The sequence below is a fragment of the Anthonomus grandis genome, chromosome 13, assembly GCF_022605725.1.
Source record: "Anthonomus grandis grandis chromosome 13, icAntGran1.3, whole genome shotgun sequence".
NCBI lineage: Eukaryota > Metazoa > Arthropoda > Insecta > Coleoptera > Curculionidae > Anthonomus > Anthonomus grandis.
The window spans coordinates 832534-854028 of NC_065558.1; the positions used below are offsets into that span (position 1 = coordinate 832534).

At 30.1% G+C, this 21495-nt stretch overlaps 1 protein-coding gene across 1 annotated transcript in view; it reads left to right on the top strand.

Moving 5' to 3' along the window:
- The window catches only part of LOC126744139 (uncharacterized), a 93914-nt gene that overhangs the window by 12373 nt on the left and 60046 nt on the right, over positions 1–21495 (top strand). The window contains exons 2-6 of the mRNA XM_050451485.1: positions 6372–6487; positions 15374–15592; positions 20358–20526; positions 20584–20951; positions 21010–21128. Coding sequence (XP_050307442.1) covers positions 6439–6487; positions 15374–15592; positions 20358–20526; positions 20584–20951; positions 21010–21128 — 924 coding nt within the window. The 5' untranslated portion in view covers positions 6372–6438. The remainder of the gene's footprint in view (positions 1–6371; positions 6488–15373; positions 15593–20357; positions 20527–20583; positions 20952–21009; positions 21129–21495) is intronic.

Genomic DNA, 21495 nt, shown 5'->3' on the forward strand with positions numbered 1-21495 from the left:
GAGAAATAATTTCACGGTGATCATCAATGATTCATGGGACTCAGATCCGTTTATATGCCCAAAAGGGGGTAAAATATTCACTTTTTCACTTTCTATCCTTTTTTTGCCTTTATTAAAATAAAAAAAACAAAAAAATTAAAATTACGCCAAACTATCTTCCGTATACGTATACATTTTTTAAAAATATTAATATAAATCCTACTCAAGTGAAACCTAAATTACCAAACCTCGACAATTGTAAAAAACGTGTACAACATATAAACCGGCAATTTATATCCGCGATAGAGCCATAAATTGTCAACGGCACAACTTAAATCTTGTCGGTGCACCACAACATTTGTAATAACCCACTTTATATATTAATGCCCTTATATGGAATTAAATCAGTGCCGGCGTCAATTAAACCGCTCTTAATAGTCGAAAGTGGTAAATTATCGTTTGGGTGTCGTGAAATTCATTTTATAGGGCGAACAGGTGCGGACTATACGAAAAAAATTGCGTTTTTTTTCTTTAATTACCAAATAGATTTTATGCATTATTCAATTGACTATTTAGTGTATACGGGCTAATTAAACAACCACTCGTCCGTAATAATACCACAACAATACATACATATAATATTCTATTTCTGTAACAGTGATGAAAACCAGCCCAAATAACAACTCCGTTAGTTAAGATACTATTTTTAGTTTAATAAATATCAAAATCCCCTCTGTATGCATTATGCATAAGATTGTTAATCGAATGGGCGGGTTTAATGCATAATTATGCATAAGAGAACTGATTGAAACAGTAATGGAAATTATTTTTGTCCACCTTTTATATTTATATTAATTTGATGTTGCTTTAGTATACTTAAATATATCAATTTTAATTTTACAAGTTACTGACGTCTCGGTCTATAAAAGGCAATCATCAGGATTATATAGGAGGGATTTTGGTTAGATTCAGTTTTAAATGTTGGAATCAAACATTATGTAAATTTTTTTTGTACGCCCACATCATTATTGTCACCCAATTTACATAAAATATCCATCACAGGCCTTTAGTCTTGAAGATGCCCTAATATAGATTGAAACGTTGCCAATCTTATGACTTAAATTCTGAGTTTTATTCGCTCCATTTATATGCTAAAAAACTGTCACATTTTTTTTTAAAGTTACTGTGTCATTTTTCTACCCCAGGGAGGAATGTGCTCCACTAACTGGACAAGAATCTAGCAATTATAATGAAATTATAGGGATTACCAATTATGGCGAAAATCATAGTTTTTTACAAATTAAACCGACAAATGACAGCTTTGACATAATAATTAATCAAGCCTGTATTAGACTGTAATGTAGACTGTAAATTATGAAAATATTTCCAGTGGTTCTCAAATTATAACCAAAAGTGTACGTTAAAAAATAAAAATCATAAAATTATATTTTGATTTTAAAATCTACAAATTTGGTGACCTTGGATGGTAAAATCGCCTCTAACTCAAAAAGTTTTTGAGGTACAATAAACGTTTATATATGAAATTATTCGAAAATAATTGGACTTTTTAATGTGTAATTCTTTTTAAAACATTCCAATATTTTTATAGAAATATTTGCAATAAAATTGAGAAATTCATAAAAAATAAGAAAAAAAAGTGGTCCAATCAAAAGTGCTCTTTTTATTCAAATCTTGATTTCAGAATGACGTTTTTATACTCAAATTCATCCTCACGAATCCCACTATTTTGTCGCGAAAAAATTATGAAAATATTTCCAGTGGTTCTCAAGTTATGACCATAAATGTCCGTTGAAAAATAAAATTCATAAAATTACAATTTGGTTTTAGTTCTTCAAATTTGGTGACTTCTGGACCTTGGATGGTAAAATCGCCTCTAACTCAAAAAGTTTTTGAGGTACAAAATCGTTTATATATGAAATTATTTGAAAATAATTAGACTTTTTTATGTGTAATTCTTTTTAAAATATTCCAATAATTTTATAAAGATATTTGCTATAAAACTGAGAAATTGATTAAAAAATTAGCAAAAAAAGTGACTTAACCAAAAATGCTATTTTTATTCAAATCTTCAATTCAAAGTGACGTTTTTACACTCTAGTTCATCTTCAGGAATCCCACTATTTTGTCGCGAAAAAATTATGAAAATATTTCGAGTGGTTCTCAAGTTATGAACATAAATGTCCGTTGAAAAATAAAATTCATAAAATTACAATTTGGTTTTAGTTCTTTAAATTTGGTGACTTCTGGACCTTGGATGTCAAAATCGCCTCTAACTCAAAAAGTTTTTGAGGTACAAAAATCGTTTATATATGAAATTATTCGAAAATAATTGGACTTTTTTATGTGTAATTTATTTTAAAATATTCCAATAATTTTATAGAGATATTTGCTATAAAACTGAAAAATTGATTAAAAAATTAGCAAAAAAAGTGACTTAACCAAAAATGCTATTTTTATTCAAATCTTCAATTCAAAGTGACGTTTTTACACTCAAATTCATCTTCAGGAATCCCACTATTTCGTCGTGAAAAAATTATGAAAATATTTCCAGCGGTTCTCAAGTTATGACCAAAATTGTCCATCAAGTAATAAAATTCATAAAATTACAATTTGGTTTTAATTCTTCAAATTTGGTGACTTCTGGACCTTGAATGGTAAAATCGCCTTTAACTCAAAAAGTTTTTGAGGTACAAAAATCGTTTACATATGAAATTATTCGAAAATAATTGGACTTTTTTATGTGTAATTTATTTTAAAATATTCCAATAATTTTATAGAGATATTTGCTATAAAACTGAGAAATTGATTAAAAAATTAGCAAAAAAAGTGACATAACCAAAAATGCTATTTTTATTCAAATCTTCAATTCAAAGTGACGTTTTTACACTCCAATTCATCTTCAGGAATCCCACTATTTTGTCGCGAAAAAATTATGAAAATATTTCCAGCGGTTCTCAAGTTATGATCAAAATTGTCCATCAAGTAATAAAATTCATAAAATTACAATTTGGTTTTAGTTCTTCAAATTTGGTGACTTCTGGACCTTGGATGGTAAAATCGCCTCTAACTCAAAAAGTTTTTGAGGTACAAAAATCGTTTATATATGAAATTATTCGAAAATAATTGGACTTTTTTATGTGTAATTTATATAAAAATATTCCAATAATTTTATAGAGATATTTGCTATAAAACTGAGAAATTGATTAAAAAATTAGCAAAAAAAGTGACTTAACCAAAAATGCTATTTTTATTAAAATCTTCAATTCAAAGTGACGTTTTTACATTCAAATTCATCCTCAGGAATCTCACTATTTTGTCGTGAAATAATTATGAAAATATTTCCAGTGGTTCTCAAGTTATGACAATAAATGTCCGTTGAAAAATAAAATTCATAAAATTACAATTTGGTTTTAAATTCTTCAAATTTGGTGACTTCTGGACCTTGGATGTCTAAATCGCCTCTAACTCAAAAAGTTTTTGAGGTACAAAAAACGTTTATATATGAAATTGTTCGGAAACAATTGGACTTTTTTATGTGTAATTCTTTTTAAAATATTCCAAATATTTCATAGAAATATTTGCAAGAAAATTGAGAAATTGGCTAAAAAAATGAGCAAAAAAAGTGGTCCAACCAAAAATGCATTTTCTATTCAAATCTTGATTTCAGAGGGACGTTTTTACACCCAAATTCATCCTCAGGAATCTCACTATTTTGTCGTGAAATAATTATGAAAATATTTCCAGTGGTTCTCAAGTTATGACAATAAATGTCCGTTGAAAAATAAAATTCATAAAATTACAATTTGGTTTTAAATTCTTCAAATTTGGTGACTTCTGGACCTTGGATGGTAAAATCGCCTCTAACTCAAAAAGTTTTTGAGCTACAAAAAACGTTTATATATGAAATTATTTGAAAATAATTGGACTTTTTTATGTGTAATTCTTTTTAAAATATTTCAATATTTTCATAGAAATATTTGCAATAAAATTGAGAAATTCGTAAAAAAATGAGCAAAAAAGTGGCCCAATCAAAAGTGCTCTTTTTATTCAAATCTTGATTTTAGAGAGACGTTTTTACATCCAAATTCATCCTCAGGAATCCCACTATTTTGTCGCGAAAAAATTATGAAATTATTTCCAGTGGTTCTCAAGTTATGACCATAAATGTCCGTTGAAAAATAAAATTCATTAAATTACAATTTGGTTTTAAGTTCTTCAAATTTGGTGACTTCTGGACCTTGGATGTCAAAATTGCCTCTAACTCAAAAAGTTTTTGAGGTACAAAAATCGTTTATATATGAAATTATTCGAAAATAATTGGACTTTTTTATGTGTAATTTATTTTAAAATATTCCAATAATTTTATAGAGATATTTGCTATAAAACTGAGAAATTGATTAAAAAATTAGCAAAAAAAGTGACTTAACCAAAAATGCTATTTTTATTCAAATCTTCAATTCAAAGTGACGTTTTTACACTCTAATTCATCTTCAGGAATCCCACTATTTTGTCGTAATAAAATTATGAAAATATTTCCAGTGGTTCTCAAGTTATGACCATAAATGTCCGTTGAAAAATAAAATTCATAAAATTACAATTTGGTTTTAAATTCTTCAAATTTGGTGACTTCTGGACCTTGAATGTCAAAATCGCCCCTAACTCAAAAAGTTTTTGAGGTACAACAAACGTTTATATATGAATTTGCTCGGAAACAATTGGACTTTTTTATGTGTAATTCTTTTCAAAATATTCCAATAACTTTATAAAGATATTTGCTATAAAACTGAGAAATTGATTGAAAAATTAGCAAAAAAAGTGACTTAACCAAAAATGCTATTTTTATTCAAATCTTCAATTCAAAGTGACGTTTTTACACTCTAATTCATCTTCAGGAATCCCACTATTTTGTCGTAAAAAAATTATGAAAATATTTCCAGTGGTTCTCAAGTTATGACCATAAATGTCCGTTAAAAAATAAAATTCATAAACTTACAAGTTGGTTTTAAATTCTTCAAATTTGGTGACTTTGGATGTCAAAATCGCCTCTAACTCAAAAAGTTTTTGAGTTACAACAAACGTTTGTATATAAAACTGTTCAAAAATAATTGGACTTTTTTATGTGTAATTCTTTTCAAAATATTCTAATAATTTTATAGAAATATTTGCAATAAACTTGAGAAATTTATTAAAAAAAAGGAGCAAAAAAAAGTAGTCCACCCAAAAAAGCATGGGAGAAGGGGGTTCATTTACATTAATCCAGTTTAACGAAAAATTCCACGTTCATGTAAACGTACTATACCAGTTTACTCATCGATCCATTAAATGTCACCATGATTGATTGTCAATTAACTATCGCAGTTGGTGCTTAAATGCGGACCACCCGCAAACCGCAAAAGATTTACTTACGTTCGGTTATTTTTGGTTAAAGTCAGGGCCGGGTACAATTTTTCATTGATTATTCGTGAAATGATTTGTTGAATTTTTTGATATAACTAGGTAAGCTTCCCATAGAGTTTTGGTATAATTATCTCAGTCTTAGAAATCCTCCAGGAGGTTAATAAAACAATAATTTTCATACCTACTTATATCAACTACGTCAGAAAGAGAACACATACAGTGTAGCAATTTTGATGATTTCCTCTTGGGATTTTCCTTTGAAAATTGTCACTTTTTCGAATAATAAAAAAATCAAACAACATCCGAAATATTATACAAACACCAAGGGGACTCGCTAATAGTTTAATAAAAGAACCGATAACATATTACATCATCGTGACGTAATAACTTTATTATTCTATCCACAAAAAGAAAAATGCGGTGACATTTACTTACTCACCGAAACTCCATTAATCCGCGTCACCGACCGAGGGTTTTGACAAATAATTATTTCGCACTCGTTTTACTCCATTGACCCACAAAAGTGTCGCTTCAAATTCAGCAGCTGAGTATTAAAAAAGGTTTTCAGAGGGCAGCTGGTTCTTACAGCACACAGTACATTACTTATGTGCATTTAATGATGGCTCGTTATAGCCGGTACATAACAGTATAGGTACTGCCTTTTTATCTCGATCGTTCCGAAGAGATGGATGATCTTGCTGATGGGTTATTATCATTTTTTTTTAAGTAAGATAAATAGTCCCCGGAAGATCGTTACTTGGGTCTTTTCGAATTGTCAAATGGTTAAAGATACGATCTTTAATGTAGAGGAACGTTGCTTGGGGGACTGGAATATTTTCTTGAATTAAGATTGAATATTTTTTAGCTCGTTTTTGGGCATAAAATAAAGCAAACTCAAATTTAAATTTCCTATATATGCGATAAAAGTTAGTTTAGAGCTATTAATTATTTTTTAACATACTTTTTTTTAACAGCTTTAGCATCTCGTCATCATCCCTCCCAGAAAACGGAAATATGTGACTGGACTCCATATTAATTAAAATGAAATTCCTGGTACTTTTCTGTTGCTTGACAGTAGGAGCTTTTACAGGTACGTTTATGAATATATTTAATAGAAATCCGATGCTTATACTTGTTTTTTTTTTATTGTAAAGTGACACCGTTCATAAGAGCTTTATTAGCTCGCATTTGTTTTGGTAAGCCAGCATAATATTTTGCTTTCCTTGGTCATCTTATATTACAATAACAAGCTGGGTTACTTATATGGAGATATTTATATATTTTTAATAGTAACACAAGGATATAAAATAAAATTGTTATTCTCTCTGTGCAGATGAATTTCTTCATTACTGAGCAACTAAGAAGTTGTATAATATTTTTTTTAATAGCGTAAATTGTCTTAAAATTGTCAATATGCCAGGAAATTATTTAAAAAAAAATGGTTTAAATTTATTGCAAACTAGACAATTTAATAATAAAAACTTGAATTGAAATCAAAATTTATTTTATTAAAAAAAATATAAGTAAGTGAAGGCAAGAACCTAGAAAATATTAAGAAGTAGCATGTTTTGATAAAACCGTGAAAAAAAAATGAAAATTTACTTATTATGACTGAAAAATGTACAGGATAATTTTAAAAATCCAAAAACCGTGAAAACCTAAATAATTTTCCCAAAAAAATGAGTTCGGATTTTTGAAAGACATAAAAAGTGACCCTCAAAAACTTAGGAAAAAATAAAATGGTTTCAATACCCTAGAAAACATCAAAAATCTGGAAAATGGTTAAAAAACTGGGAAACCTGCAACACATAAGAAATTACCTCAAATAAAAGCCTGGAAGAAAAAAAGAAGTAATTTAAAAACCAGGAATATAACGTAAAAGTGTTGATACCTTTCTATACCTATTTCTATTCCTTCATATTTTCCAGGCATTGCAAATAAAAGTCAAGTCCTCTTGAGATATTTGGAATAATCCTTCCTGGAATATTTGTAATTATTATAATGTCTATGAATGTTTAAATAGATGGAATAAAAAGAAGTAACATGAAAAACCGGAATTCAGTCAAGAATATAACGTAAGTCTGGATATTTTTCTGCAATTTGTAATATTCGTTCACATTTTCCAGGCATTGCAAATAAATTGGCGCGTCTTTGGGATATTTAGAAAAAATCCTTCTTAACATAATTTCAAATATTTTTCAGAAAATGTCAATTTTTATGTAGAGTTTATTTTATGTTAATTGAATAATTCATTTTTTCCAGGCGTTTAGTGACATTTTTTATTGACTTCAGAGATTTTTCAGGAATTTGGAGCCGATGTTTTTGCCTTCCAGATATTGGAAAAAAAATCATTTTAATTCTAAAATATTCTAAAATAAAATTCCTAAAATATATTCAAAAAATTTATCCAAATCCCTGGAAAAAAATTAAAAATGATTTAAATTTAATGGAAAATATACAATTTTACAATAAGAACTTGAGCTAAAATCAAAATTAAGCAAATAAATCAAATGCAGTTCAAATGCTTGGAAGACATAACAAAAATACTACTCTAGAAAGCATACACAAGTAACATTTGAAGTTTTTTTGAGGCTTTCAAAGTGACAAAACCCTGGAATAAAATAAAATACTTATAATGAAACATAGACAACGCATAATTGAGGAAAATTAATTAATTTTCCTAAAAAACAACAAAAAATATGTTCAAGTCCCTGGACGACCTAAAAAGCGACTCTCAAAACTTGGAAAATTATTTCAGTACCCAAGAAAACAATAAAATTTAACATAAATGTCAGTTGAAAAATAAAATTCATAAAATTACAATTTGGTTTTAAATTCTTCAAATTTGGTGACTTCTGGACCTTGAATGTCAAAATCGCCTCTAACTCAAAAAGTTATTGAGGAACAAAAAACATTTATATATGAAATTGTTCGGAAACGATTGGACTTTTTTATGTGTAATTCTTTTCAAAATATTCCAATAATTTTATAGAAATATTTGCAATAAAATTGAGAAATTGGTAAAGAAATTACCAAAAAAGTGATTTAACCAAAAATGCTATTTTTATTCAAATCTTTAATTCAAAGTGACGTTTTTACACTCAACTTCATCTTCGGGAATCCCACTATTTTGTCGCGAAAAAATTATGAAAATATTTCCAGGGGTTCTCAAGTTATGACCATAAATGTCCGTTGAAAAATAAAATTCATAAAATTTCAATTTGGTTTTAATTCTTAAAATTTGGTGACTTCTGGACCTTGGATGGTAAAATCGCCTCTAACTCAAAAAGTTTTTGAGGTACAAAAAACATTTATATATAAAATTGTTCGAAAACAATTGGACTTTTTTAGGTGAGAAAATTAATTCATTTTCTTGAAAAACAACAAAAAATATGTTCAAGTCCCTGGACGACCTAAAAAGCGACTCCCAAAACTTGGAAAATTATTACAGTACCCAAGAAAACAATAAAATTTGACATAAAAGAAATCTGGAAAATAGCATAGGGACTGGAAAGCCTGGAACACGGGAACATAACTTTAAATCCCTGGAAGACATAAGAGAATTACTGCGAAAAGCCGAAAAAAAAAATAAAACAAATTGTAACAATTTTCCGAAAAACATGGATGGATCGAAAATTATATCAATTCCCTGGAAAATATATATAAGTATTATAATTTCTTAAAAGATATAGAAAATTAGTTTAAATTACTAAAGTATATATAAAAAATTAATCCAAATTCCAAGAAAATACATTCTAAGTATCTGGAAAAAAAAGTAACTTGAAAAACAGGAATTCAGCCAAGAATGTAACGTAAGTCTGGATACCTTTCTGCAATTTGTAATATTCATTCATAATTTTCCAGGCATTACAAATAAATTGACGTGTCTTTTGGATATTTAAAAAAAAAATCTTCTCGACATAATTTCAAATATTTTGCAGAAAATGTAAATTTTAATGTAGAGTTTTTGAATGAATAATAATTGAATTATTAATTTTTTCCAGGCATTCAATGACATTTTTTACAGATTTTTCAAGCATTTGGAGCCGATGTATTAGCCTTCCAGATACTAAAAGACAAATCAAAAATAATTTAAATTGAATGGAAAATATACAATTTAACAATAATAACGTGGATTAAAACAAAATTTACTTTAAATAAATAAAAAATGCAAGTAAAAATTATAACTTAGGAAAATTAATTCATTTTCCTAAAAAACAAAATAAAATATGTTCAAAGCCCTGGATGATCTAAAAAGGGACTCCCAAAACTTAGAAAATTATTTCAATGCTTAAGAAAACAATAAAATGTAACATAAAAAATCTGAAAAATAGCATAAATAGCACTGGAAAATCTGGCACAACTGAAAAATTATTGTTCAGTAAAACAAGTTGAGGCAATTCTTTGTAAAACATGAATTCAAAATTAATATTGTAATTCTTCGGAAAACATAGGTATTATAATTTTTTAAAAGATGTAAAAAACTACTTTAAATTAGCAAAGTACATAAATAAATCCAAATTCCCGAAAAATATGAAAAAATAATCAAAATACATGGTAATTAAGTCAGAAATATAAATTGAATTTGGATACTTATTTGGAATTTTGTAATAAACTGTCTTTTAGAGATACAACTTTTATACTTATTGAGATACTCGTATTTCAAAAAAATTCCTACCTGGAATAATTTTAAATTATTTCAAGGAAATCTCTATGAAATTTTTTGTATGTATTCTAAGGATTTCCTGTTTTTCAGACAAGTAAATTATTATTAATTTTTTCCAGACATTTAGTGAAATGAAATTTCAGATATTCTTAGGTAACTTTCAGGCATTTAGAGTTAGTGCATCTATCTCCTGTACTAGTAAAAAAATTATTTTGTTTCGTGAAGTAAGTACAATAGATTAATTCAAATTTCCTGAAAAAAATTAAAAATTATTCGAAATTCTTGCAAAGAAATTCTAGAAAGATTCAGAGAATAGACGTCCGAATTCCTGGAAGACGCGAAAAATTACTCAAAATCAATAGAAAAAATGAAGATTTATTACAAATTTTAGGAAAATTTAGAAAATTTACTTTACATTCCTGGAAGAAGAGATTTATTACGGTAATCAAAATTCAACGAATTTATAAATAAATATCGGAATCTGAATAAAAAAAAATTACTCATTACAAATTCGTAACTTGACAAATAGAAATTCAGGCAGCTGTAGTCCTGCCAGTTTTCAAATCTGGAATTTCTAATTTTCCCGAAAATTTTAATTTTTTATATTTTTCAACCTATTCAGGCATCAAATGATAAAGATTCAATATAAGAGTGAAATAAAATCTATATAAAGGAATCATTTTATATATAAATAAATATGGCTTTTATTTGACTAATCATACTAATACACAATTTAGGAGTCAGTTTTTAAACATATTATTATTTGGTAACTGTTATTGTATTTATTTTTAACATATATAGGTACTGCGTACCTAGTTGCAAATATTTATTTGCATATTTTCTGTTTCATAAATAAATAAATTGAAGCCAAACCTTTGAAGTACCGGAACAAAATTAGAAGGTACAAAAAATACCGAAAATGCTTGTAAAACTGATTGCATTTTCAAGCAACTCTTTTTCAATCAAGATTTTTTGTTATGTCTTTCAACCTAAGAAAAACGTAATTAGACAAAAGTACTTACAGTACTGCATTATTCACCTTTTTGGACAGAAACCTTTACACCATTATCAATTAATTACACTCAAATAAACCGCAAAGTAACTAACTAAAATCGAATAATATCGCACCACATTCCAGACCAGTGAGGCAAGCATCACCGAAAAACCTTAAACGTAGGTTCGGCTCCATTTGAAATAATTTAAAATAATTCTCGCGGATTGGTGAACGCGCCGGACGAATTTCAAATATTTCGATTATTTCAAATCGGCTCGGACCCCCGTTTAAGGATTCGCCGAGATATATTAATAATTTGTACTACTGAATGGTATAGGGCAACGTTGCCGATTGGCCGGATCAATGTTGCAATTCCATTTTCGTTCATAGTTTTATATTAAATTAGTGTAAAATAACTCAGGGTTAATTACTTTGAAACTATTTCGGGAAGAAACTTAAAATCCTTGGAATATAAAACCATAAAAAACTGTTTTAGATCATTAATTCATTAATTATTCTCCTAGTTTTTGTACAATTTTATTAGTATTCTGTAGTTAAAGTTGATTCGTAGGGTTCCTTTAGGGTTCTACTTACGTTTGGTTTATTATTTTTATCTATAGTGTTTAGTTTTTAAGTAGTTCATCTTGTTCGAGAGCCCCATTTTAACCCCAATTTAGGTTATTTAGGTTATATTATTGTAAATCCCTGTAGTTCTAATTTTCTAGAATTTGTATACTTGCTTGCTTTCTTTGACTGTCAGTATTCTCCTAAAATTACTGGTCTCTTTGGGCAAAAACAATGAAGATAATTCTAAATATTTCGAAACTCTTCCATCGGGTTTTAAAAAGGACGCGCTTCGTGACAATTCATTCAGTTTTAATTGTTTAGTCAGTTTTTACCTTGGAAACAATTAAACGACAGTCAAGGCGAGTTAGGTTAGTGTTTCTGACGTTGACAGTAAAAGTGTGTTCCGAATTTCGTTACAATTGGTATCAGAAGTGGGATATTTGGAAGCTCATTTTAGTGGATGCCTTTAACAAGAAGTCAGGCCAAGATGGAGACCGAGAAATTGATGGAGCTGCTATTAAGGAAGTTTGACGAGCAAAAAGTAGAACAAGAAGAACGAGACCGCAAACAAAAGCGAGACAAGAAACAGGAAGATTTACTAAAGGCAATTAAATCTGCCTTAAAGAAAGAAAATGAAGACCTGATTCGAACCATGAAAGATGACGTACTTAATTTAAAAGATCTTATCTTAAAAAGGAGCAGGAGGAACGAGACAGAAAACAAGAGGAACGAGTTTTACAACTTAAAGAAGATCTGGAGAAGAATCAGAAACAATTAATGACTAACTTTGAAGCAACGGTAGAAGAAGAATTAGGGCATGTACAAAAAAAGATCCAAGAACTATAGATGAAAGTAAGACGGACTCCTCTTCATCCCGATCCTGGAATACAAACAATGATGAAAGTAAAGCCACCAAAATTCGACAGCAAAGAAGCATGGAGTACCTATTTGAATCAATTTGAGGCCGCTACTAGGGGAAATCGCTGGGATAACAAAGAAAAGGCAATCAATCTTAAGCTAAGCCTTAGAGGAGAAGCTACAGAAATATTAAGAATGGTGCCATCTGTGAATCAGCTCAATTTCGACGTACTGGTGCGTACCTTAGAGATGAGATACGGTGAAGCCCATCTACAACAAGTGTACCAGGCTCAATTGAAATCTAAAAGACAACAACCCGAGGAAGGACTCTAACAGTTTAAGGCCGATGTTGCTCGATTAGTAAATCTGGCTTACCCTTCAGCCCCAACAGAGTTCCGAGAACAAATTTCTATAAATTGTTTTATTGACGGAGTTCGAGATTCAGATACTAACCACGCTCTAAGGATGGCTCATCATAAAAGTATATCAGAAGCTTTGGCCCATGGACTAGAGTATGAGGCAGCTTTTCAAGCAACTAGAAGGCAGACACGAATAAGACAAATCAGAACTCCGGAAAGTGATCTAGAAGACCGCCTAAAGAAGATTCATTGATTGCATGAAGCTACAGTCACCATTGGCTTAACAACATTCCAACAGCCAGAATTCATGGATGATGTCATATACGAATTAGATGTTATGAATGCTCAGCAGTTTAAAATGGATGTATATAACCGGATATTGACGACGAGAAATGAAGAGATTTTTATGCACCACCTATATGAAGATAAAGTAAATACCAGAGTCGTTAAATTATTCAAGGATGTTACTATACCAGGAAATTCAGAGGTGGTGGATGGTCAGTTTACAGTAATGCCCTTTGGACTCTGCAATGCTCCAGCTACCTTTGCGAGACTTATGGACACAGTTTTACGTGAAATGACTTGGGAATCATGTTTAGGTTATCTGGATGACGTTATCATACTGGGGAAAACATTTGATTGAGGATCATTTGAAGAATATTCAAAAGGTATTTGTTAAACTGCGAGGTCTAAAAAATGTTGCTTATTTCAAAAAGAAGTTCGATACCTTGGCCATGTAATATCAGAAAAAGGTATCAAGACTGATCCAAATAAAGTAGAGGCAATCGAAAAATGACCACGACCAACTGACAAACACCAGTTAAGAAGCTTTCTGGGCCTTTGTACCTATTACAGAAGATTTGTAAGAAATTTCGCTAATCCTGCAAAGCCTCTACATAAGCTCACGGAGGACAAAATGGTATTTAGTTGGTCAACAGACTGTGAAATGGCTGTTTCAGTTTAAAAACCCCGAAGGACAAATAGCAAGGTGGCTTCAACGATTACAAGAGTATGACTTTACAATAGAACATAGGAAAGGCGCATATCACCAAAATGCCGATGCTTTATCGAGAAGACCCTGTATTGAAACATGTCAACATTGTTTTTAAAAAGGAATCAAAACAGCATCCAGAGATATTTACTTGTAATCGTATTGGCCTTTACAGTTCTAAAGAGTGGGATGTAGCTAGTTTAATCCAAGATCAGTGTGATGACCCAGTATTTGGTCTTATTTACGAACTGAAATCTCGAGAAATTTCAAAACCAGAATGGAAAGACATTTCTGACAAATCTCCAGAACTAAAAGCTTATTGGTCTCAATGGAATTCATTGGTTATAAAAGATGGATTGTTATATAGCTAAATCTCAAAGAGAGAGAAAAAAACATAAACAATACAAACAGCAAAGTTAATTGGATAATCCCAAAAACGCTCTTACAACTTCAGTACCAGAGCATACAAATAAATCACAATATTATGAAACTCTATTAGCATAAGTATATTCGTAAACATTTAATTTAACAAGTCCTTGGAAAAATTATATTAAAACAAACTCTCTCTTTATACATAGATAGTAATATTTTATTTTCAAAAATTAAACATTGAACTAGTTTAATTATTATAATTAATTTAACCCCTTTTTTAATGCGTTTCCTCTAATAAATAATTTTAAATCCGTTGAAGAAGATTGTTGAACCTCCTGCATCTTATAACCCATTCGCAAAAATAAAATAAAAAAATTATATCGTGCCCCCACGTTTTTCAGTGTCAACCCGCATTATTCGGATCTACGTATATGGGGAAATACGTCTCGTAAATAATGGCTTTATCGCCAAAAACATCGCGGCTTAAAAGGAATACTAATGGGGGGGCTCTAAAACACACCCAAAAAAAATACCTGATTAAAATTTGGTGGGTTGTTTAGGTGGAGAACGGCACAGATTTGTGTTTTTATATGAAACCAGACATTTTATAGACCTCCTTGGGTCTCGATGAGTTTTCTACTTTAATTCAACAATAAAAGGCAGCCCCATTAGCAATTTTCCGACGCGACAACGTTGCAAATTGCAAAGCTTTGGATTCTCCAGATCGGCCTGAAATATTTACGAAACGTTCCAGATTTCCGAACTCAGTTCGTTTAAAAGTTTCGTCTTTTCGGTTCTTATAGTAGACACCTTGCATTGATATGTGTAATACCACCATCTATAATTTCCATAAATAAATTGATCGGATTTAACTTATTATATTATAAAAACTTTCTTACAATTTATATTTAATCATATTCCTGCAATAAACTTGTTTCATAATAGAACGTCCATTGACCTGTCCAAATCGGGTCAGAAACAAACAATTTCTAAATGGCATCAACAACAAACAATAAGAATCGTAATTCTCCTCCATAAAAGGCAACGAAATTTGAAATTTAACATGTACAAAGTGCCGCAAAATGTTTTTTTATGTTTCTCGGTCATAAAGCGAACTATGTGAAATAACCGTTTTTTTATGACCTAAAGAATGGTTTGTTTATTTTTAGCCACCCTAGAAAGGCAACCGGTAAAACGAAGCAAAGAGACTCACGGATGTCCGAAAGACTTTATCAGGTTGGGGCACAGATGTTATTTTTTTAGTAAGGAGAAGGCCACGTGGCAAGCGGCCTTTTATCAGTGTTTGTCCATGAAAAGTAACCTGGCCATTATCAAGAATAAGAATCAGGATAAACTTATAAGGAAAACTTTGAGCAGGAAAACTCTTGGTAAGTCAATTTCTATTTATAATAAAATTAAATTATGGATTGTTGGAGAAAAATTAACGAATATTGCTAGTCGAGAGATTCCGATCATAAAGGGCCAAGTTTAAATGACAGGATGTTCCTCAGTATGCAAATCATTTTACGTGGGTTTAAAGGCGACGATAATAATTGTCGTAATGGTAATTCAGTTCATTCAAGGAAACGTCGTCAATGAAGAGCCTCTACGCCTACCTTTTTTTAGTGCAGAAAGAAGCGAATTAAATTTCTTGTTATGTTAATGTAATTGCGCAGACAATGAGGTTTTAAACCCTGTGGGTCTCAAAAAAATTGTATTTTTTTTCGTAACGTCCCCTTGGTAAGAAACATACCATTTTCTTTATTATTTACTATTGTGATTTAGTAGTGGCAAACCAAAAATGTCTCTTTTTATACCGTATACCACTACTAATGATTTTTTTTGCTATACATATTAAACTGAGTGAGGAGAATAGGGCGTAAAAAAAAAACAAAGAAAACTTAGAGCGAATTTCAATGGTGATCCTGAAATTTCCAACATTTATTATATGATTTTTGTTTCAATAAAAGGGCACTCTAAAATGTCTCTTCTTACGCCATATTCCTCTCATTAATTGTATTTGCTTAAAAAAGAGAGGAATAGAGTGTAAAGTAATGGACAGTAGTGTAATTCATATTTAAATTTCTTTTTAGTCGAAGTTGGGTCCAGAAAGAAGGTTGTACAACATACGTTAATAATTCAGTCGCTAAAAAAGTGACCAAGGCAATTGAAAATTGTCAGATTTTTGCACCAAAGAGGATTGTGTAAAATTTTTCGTTAATTTATGAGCACTTTAAAAACGTTTCATTATACATTTTAACTAGAAAAGTAGGACAGGGGAATAGGGTGTAATATAGGACAATATTGTCGCTAAAATTTAGGAAAATCTTTAGTGGATCTACAAAGGTTTTTAAAAAAAATACTCAATATAGTTTGCGACTTCAAATGCCGTAATAAATTACTTCTAGGCAGGTAAAGGGTTATAGTCAAAGACTTTATTAATAGAAAATATAACTTTGGAGGAATTAACGTAAGTTGAAAAATGAATTTTCAATTCCCTGGAACACATTTGAATTTTTTTTGTTTTTCTGGATTTTGTATTTCTAAATTAAAAATCACTTCAACTCCCTGAAAGAAACTTTTAATTTTTCATTTTTGATTTTTCTATTTTTATTATTGATACCTGGAAACTTTAGAAATAAGTTCAACTTCTTGGAATAAATGGTGAATTACGTCTAGATAGTTAAACAATGGATTCCTAATTCCTTAGAAAAATTAAAGAATCTCTTCCAGGCAGTTAAACAATTTATAATCATTGGAATACTGGGATTAAATTTAATTCCTTTTAAGAAATAAGGAATGACCAGCCAGTCGAAAATCAGTCCGAGTCAAGAGCCTGGAAGAAATAAAAAAATTGTTACAAGAAGTTGAAGACCTGGAATTACCTAAAATGATTCAATTACCACGAAGAAATAACAAATTACTTCCAGGCAGTTGAACAACTAACTTGCAATTCTCGGGAAAAATAAGAAATAAATTAATTTGCCTAAAATAAATAAGGAATTACGTCCAGACAATTGAGGACTGAAATTTCAACTCCCTGGAAGAAAATTTCAATTATTTTATTATTTTTTTTTACATTTTCTATTTCTATTATGTATTTTTTTTTATATTTCTTTGACAAACTAGAAATTACTTTCTACAGTTGAATACCTAAAAAATTCACAAATTAGTTCAAATTCCTGGGGGAAATAGTGAATTACGTCCAGGCAGTTAAAAAATGAATATTCACTGGAAAACTTGGATTGAATTAAATTCCTTATAAGAATTAAAATATAATTTTCAACTGCCTGGAAGAAATAACAAATAACGTCCAGGTATTTAAACAATAAACTTTAAACTTCTTAGAAAAAATAAAGAATTTCATTCAGACAGTTATGCAATGAATACTCATTTACCAAGTTCACACGAGCAGCTTAAAATGGTTTAGTGAAAATAGGTTTGACATAATTCGCAACCGTAAACCGGTTTAACTTAAATCGATTTAAATAAATGATCCAGTTTTAAATCGTCTTAAACTGCCGTGTAAACACCTGCCACCACTCCAAGTTTATCTACAAATTTTATAATAATAATAAGACGTTTATTAGTCACCAAGAAATTACAGCAATTAAGCACAAAGAATACTAATATTAGGTGTATTAACTTTTACAAAATTTTAAATATTACAGAATTCCACTAAATATTGAGTATTTCATCATTTACCAATAACAAAAAAAAAATTCGAAGAATTTGTAACTTAAATAAAAAAGCTAATAATGCACGTTGACCAACAGGCCATAATATGCAGATTTACAGAGATATCCCTTACACAAAAGGCTCCCTGAATTCTGTTGAGAACAAAAAAAAATTTTTTAATTTAATAATAAATATTCTACTGAAAAAAGAAAGAACATACCTAACGGGAGCATGGGAAGAGGATCAGGATATGTTAAACTAGTTATCACTAGTTAAACTAGTCAACTATGCAAGTAATAAAGTACCTAGTCGGCTCAACCAATTTTTTTTTTAATTCCTAGGTTGGCAATAGTAAACAGCTGTTTAATCTTAAGGTGATAAATACTAGCCAAACTGTATTATCTCTAAACCGGTTCAGTCGAATAATGAACTTTCTATAAATCTTAAAAAATGGCCTCAAGAGTCTGGAAAAAATTAAAAAGAAATTTACAAGCAGTTGAATACCTGGAAATACCTAAAATGATTCAATTACCTCAAAGAAATAACAAATCACTTTCAGGCAGTTGAACAACTAACTTGCAATTCTCTGGAAAAATAAAAAATAAATTAATTTGCCTAAAATAAATAAAGAATTACGTCCAGACAATTGAGGACTGAAATTTCAACTCCCTGGAAGAAAATTTCAATTATTTCATATTTTTTGGATTTTCTATTTTTATTATTGATACCTGGAAACTTTAGAAATAAGTTCAACTTTCTGGAAGAAATGGTGAATTACGTCCAGGCAGTTGAACAATGAATTCCTAACTCCTTTGAAAAATTAAAGAATCTCTTCCAGGCAGTTAAACAACTAAAAATCCCTGGAAAACTGGCATTGAATTCAATTCCTTTTAAGAAATAAGGAATAACTAGCCGGTCGAATAATGAACCTTCTGAAAATCTTAAAAAATGTCCTAAAGAGCCTGGAAAAAAAAATTACAAGCAGTTGAATACCTGGAAATACCAAAAATGATTCAATTACCTCGAAGAAATAACAAATCACTTCCAGGCAGTTGAACAACCAAATTTCAATTCCCTGGAAAAATAAGGAATAAATTAATTTGCCTAAAAGAAATAAAGAATTACGTCCAGACAATTGAGAACTGAAATTTCAACTCTCTGGAAGAAAATTTCAGTTATTTTATTTTTTTTGAATTTTCTATTATTATTAATTTTTTTTATGTTTTTTTGACAAACTATTTACAGTTGAATACCTAAAACGTTCGCAAATTAGTTCAAATTCCTGGAGAAAATAGGGAATTGCTTCCAGGCAGTTAAACAATGAATATTCACTGAAAAACATAAATTGAATTAAATTCCTTATAAGAAATAAGGAACAATCTTTAACTGCCTGGAAGAAATAATAAATAGCGTCCAGACAGTTAAATAATAAACTTTAAACTCCTTAGAAAAAATAAAGAATTTATTTCAGACAGTTATGCAATGAATATTCATTTACCAAGTTTACACGAGCACCTTAAAGTGATTCAGTGGAAATCGGTTTGACATAATTCGCACCCGTAAACCGGTTTAACTTAAATCGATTTAAATAGGTGGATGATCCAGTTTTAAATCGTCTTAAACTACCCCGTTTACACCTGTCACCACTCAGCCGATTTAACTCCCAGCGCTACCAGCATAAATGTGCAAATGCTTTAATTTGTTGCCAAATCGTTTTATTATCACTAGGTAAACTGAAGTGAACTTTTCAAGTAATAAAGTAACTGGTCAGCTCAATTAATTTTTTTTTAATTCCTTGGTTGGCAATAGTAAACAGCTGTTTAATTTTAAGGTGATAAATACTAGCCAAATTGTATTAGTTTAGCTGCTAAAGTTTAATTGCCTATATAAACTTGGTAATTGAAAAACTTGAATTAAATTAAGTTTTTTATAAGAAATTAATTGAAAAATGAACCTTCTGCAAATCCTAAAAATTACGTTAAGAACATGGAAGAAATGAAGAACTACTTCCAAGCAGTTGAACAATGAATTCTTAATTTTCTGGAAAAAATTAAGAAATCTCTTAAAGACAGTTAAACAAAGTATACATACAAAACTTGAATTAAACTCAATTTCCTATAAAAAATGAAGGATAAGCAACCAGTTACAAAATAAACTTTACAAACAACTCCACAAATCTTAGAGAGGACTTTAAGTGCCTGGAAGAAGTAAACAACTATTTCCAAGGTATTAAAAAATGAACTTTATACTTAAATCCAGAAATGCTTGGACAAGACAAGACACATTAAAAAATGCCATTCCGGACCAGTATAAACCTCTAAAATTAAACCCAATTAGTTCAACCATTTAGTCTAATGTAATTGCTCTGTAAAGGATGCAAATGATCCACAATTTCATTCTTTCCCAATAGACTTACCTTAAAAACATTGAGTATTACCCAAAATACAATAATAAATGATCGCTATCTCTTTTTAGATTCTACGGAAAGATGGCTGGGAGGTCGTTTCGATTGGCACAGAAAAGAATGGAAATGGGCCGTCTCCTCCAAACCATTGAGCTACAAAGGGTTCGACGAATCCGTGAACCAGGATTCCGAAAACCTCCAATGGTTCTGCATAATCGCCGATCCTAAGCTAGAATTCAGGTTTGATTTCCTTGAAAAAAAAACAATAATTATTAGTAAAGTTATGCAATATTCCAGGTGGAACGCACGCAGCTGCCTGGAATCCAAACAGTTCATTTGCCAGAAACGGGTCCAGAAGCCGAAAAAGAACAAACTGCCCAAGAACTATCGAGAATCGAATATCTTGAACGAAATCCCCGTGCCCGATATATCGAATGATATTGTAACGAAAGAGCAACCCAGTTCCGATCCATTTCACATCGAAGTTTACCCTTTGGTGTTCAATTCGAAACCAGTTGCTCTGAAGAAGAAAGAAAGGAAAGCGAGGAAGAAGAACAAACTAGCAGTACCAGCTTTGAAGCAGTACTCCAATGGAACCGTGTATGAAAATACTGCACCAGCAGTACTGTTAAGCGATGAACCAGTTAGAAAGAGACGAAATAGAGGTTAGTGCTGTACTAAGGCTTTGTTTATATTTTTTTTATAATTATTGAATTCTTTTAGTGAAAGAAAAGGAGAATCTCAAGCAAGCCCCCATTTACTACAGGACGTACCAAGAGAGCAGAAGAGGGAAGAATCCACTGCTTCCCAATCCGGTTGTAGAAGAGTACAACTTCGGTAAAGTGGCTGCAGATTAGGAAGAAATGACTGCGTTTACCTAATTTATTATTAATGTTGTAAATATTTATTAATGATTTTTTTTGTAAATTAGTTTTAAGTTTATAAGATGATGTTGTGGACGTTATCGTTTTCCTAATTTAAAAATCACTAACCGATTATGCCCTATTTGATATATTTAACATTTGATCGGAAAAATATATTTTGTTAAATATTCTTGTCGTCGTCTTTTATTATTAAATGGGTGAGTATTGGTAAGAGGAGGAGAAGGAAAAAGAGAAGAGAAGGAAACTTAACTCGTTTGAAAGAGATAAAAAATTACTTCCAGGCAGTTAAAACATAAATAAATAACTGGAAAAACTAGGTATGTCT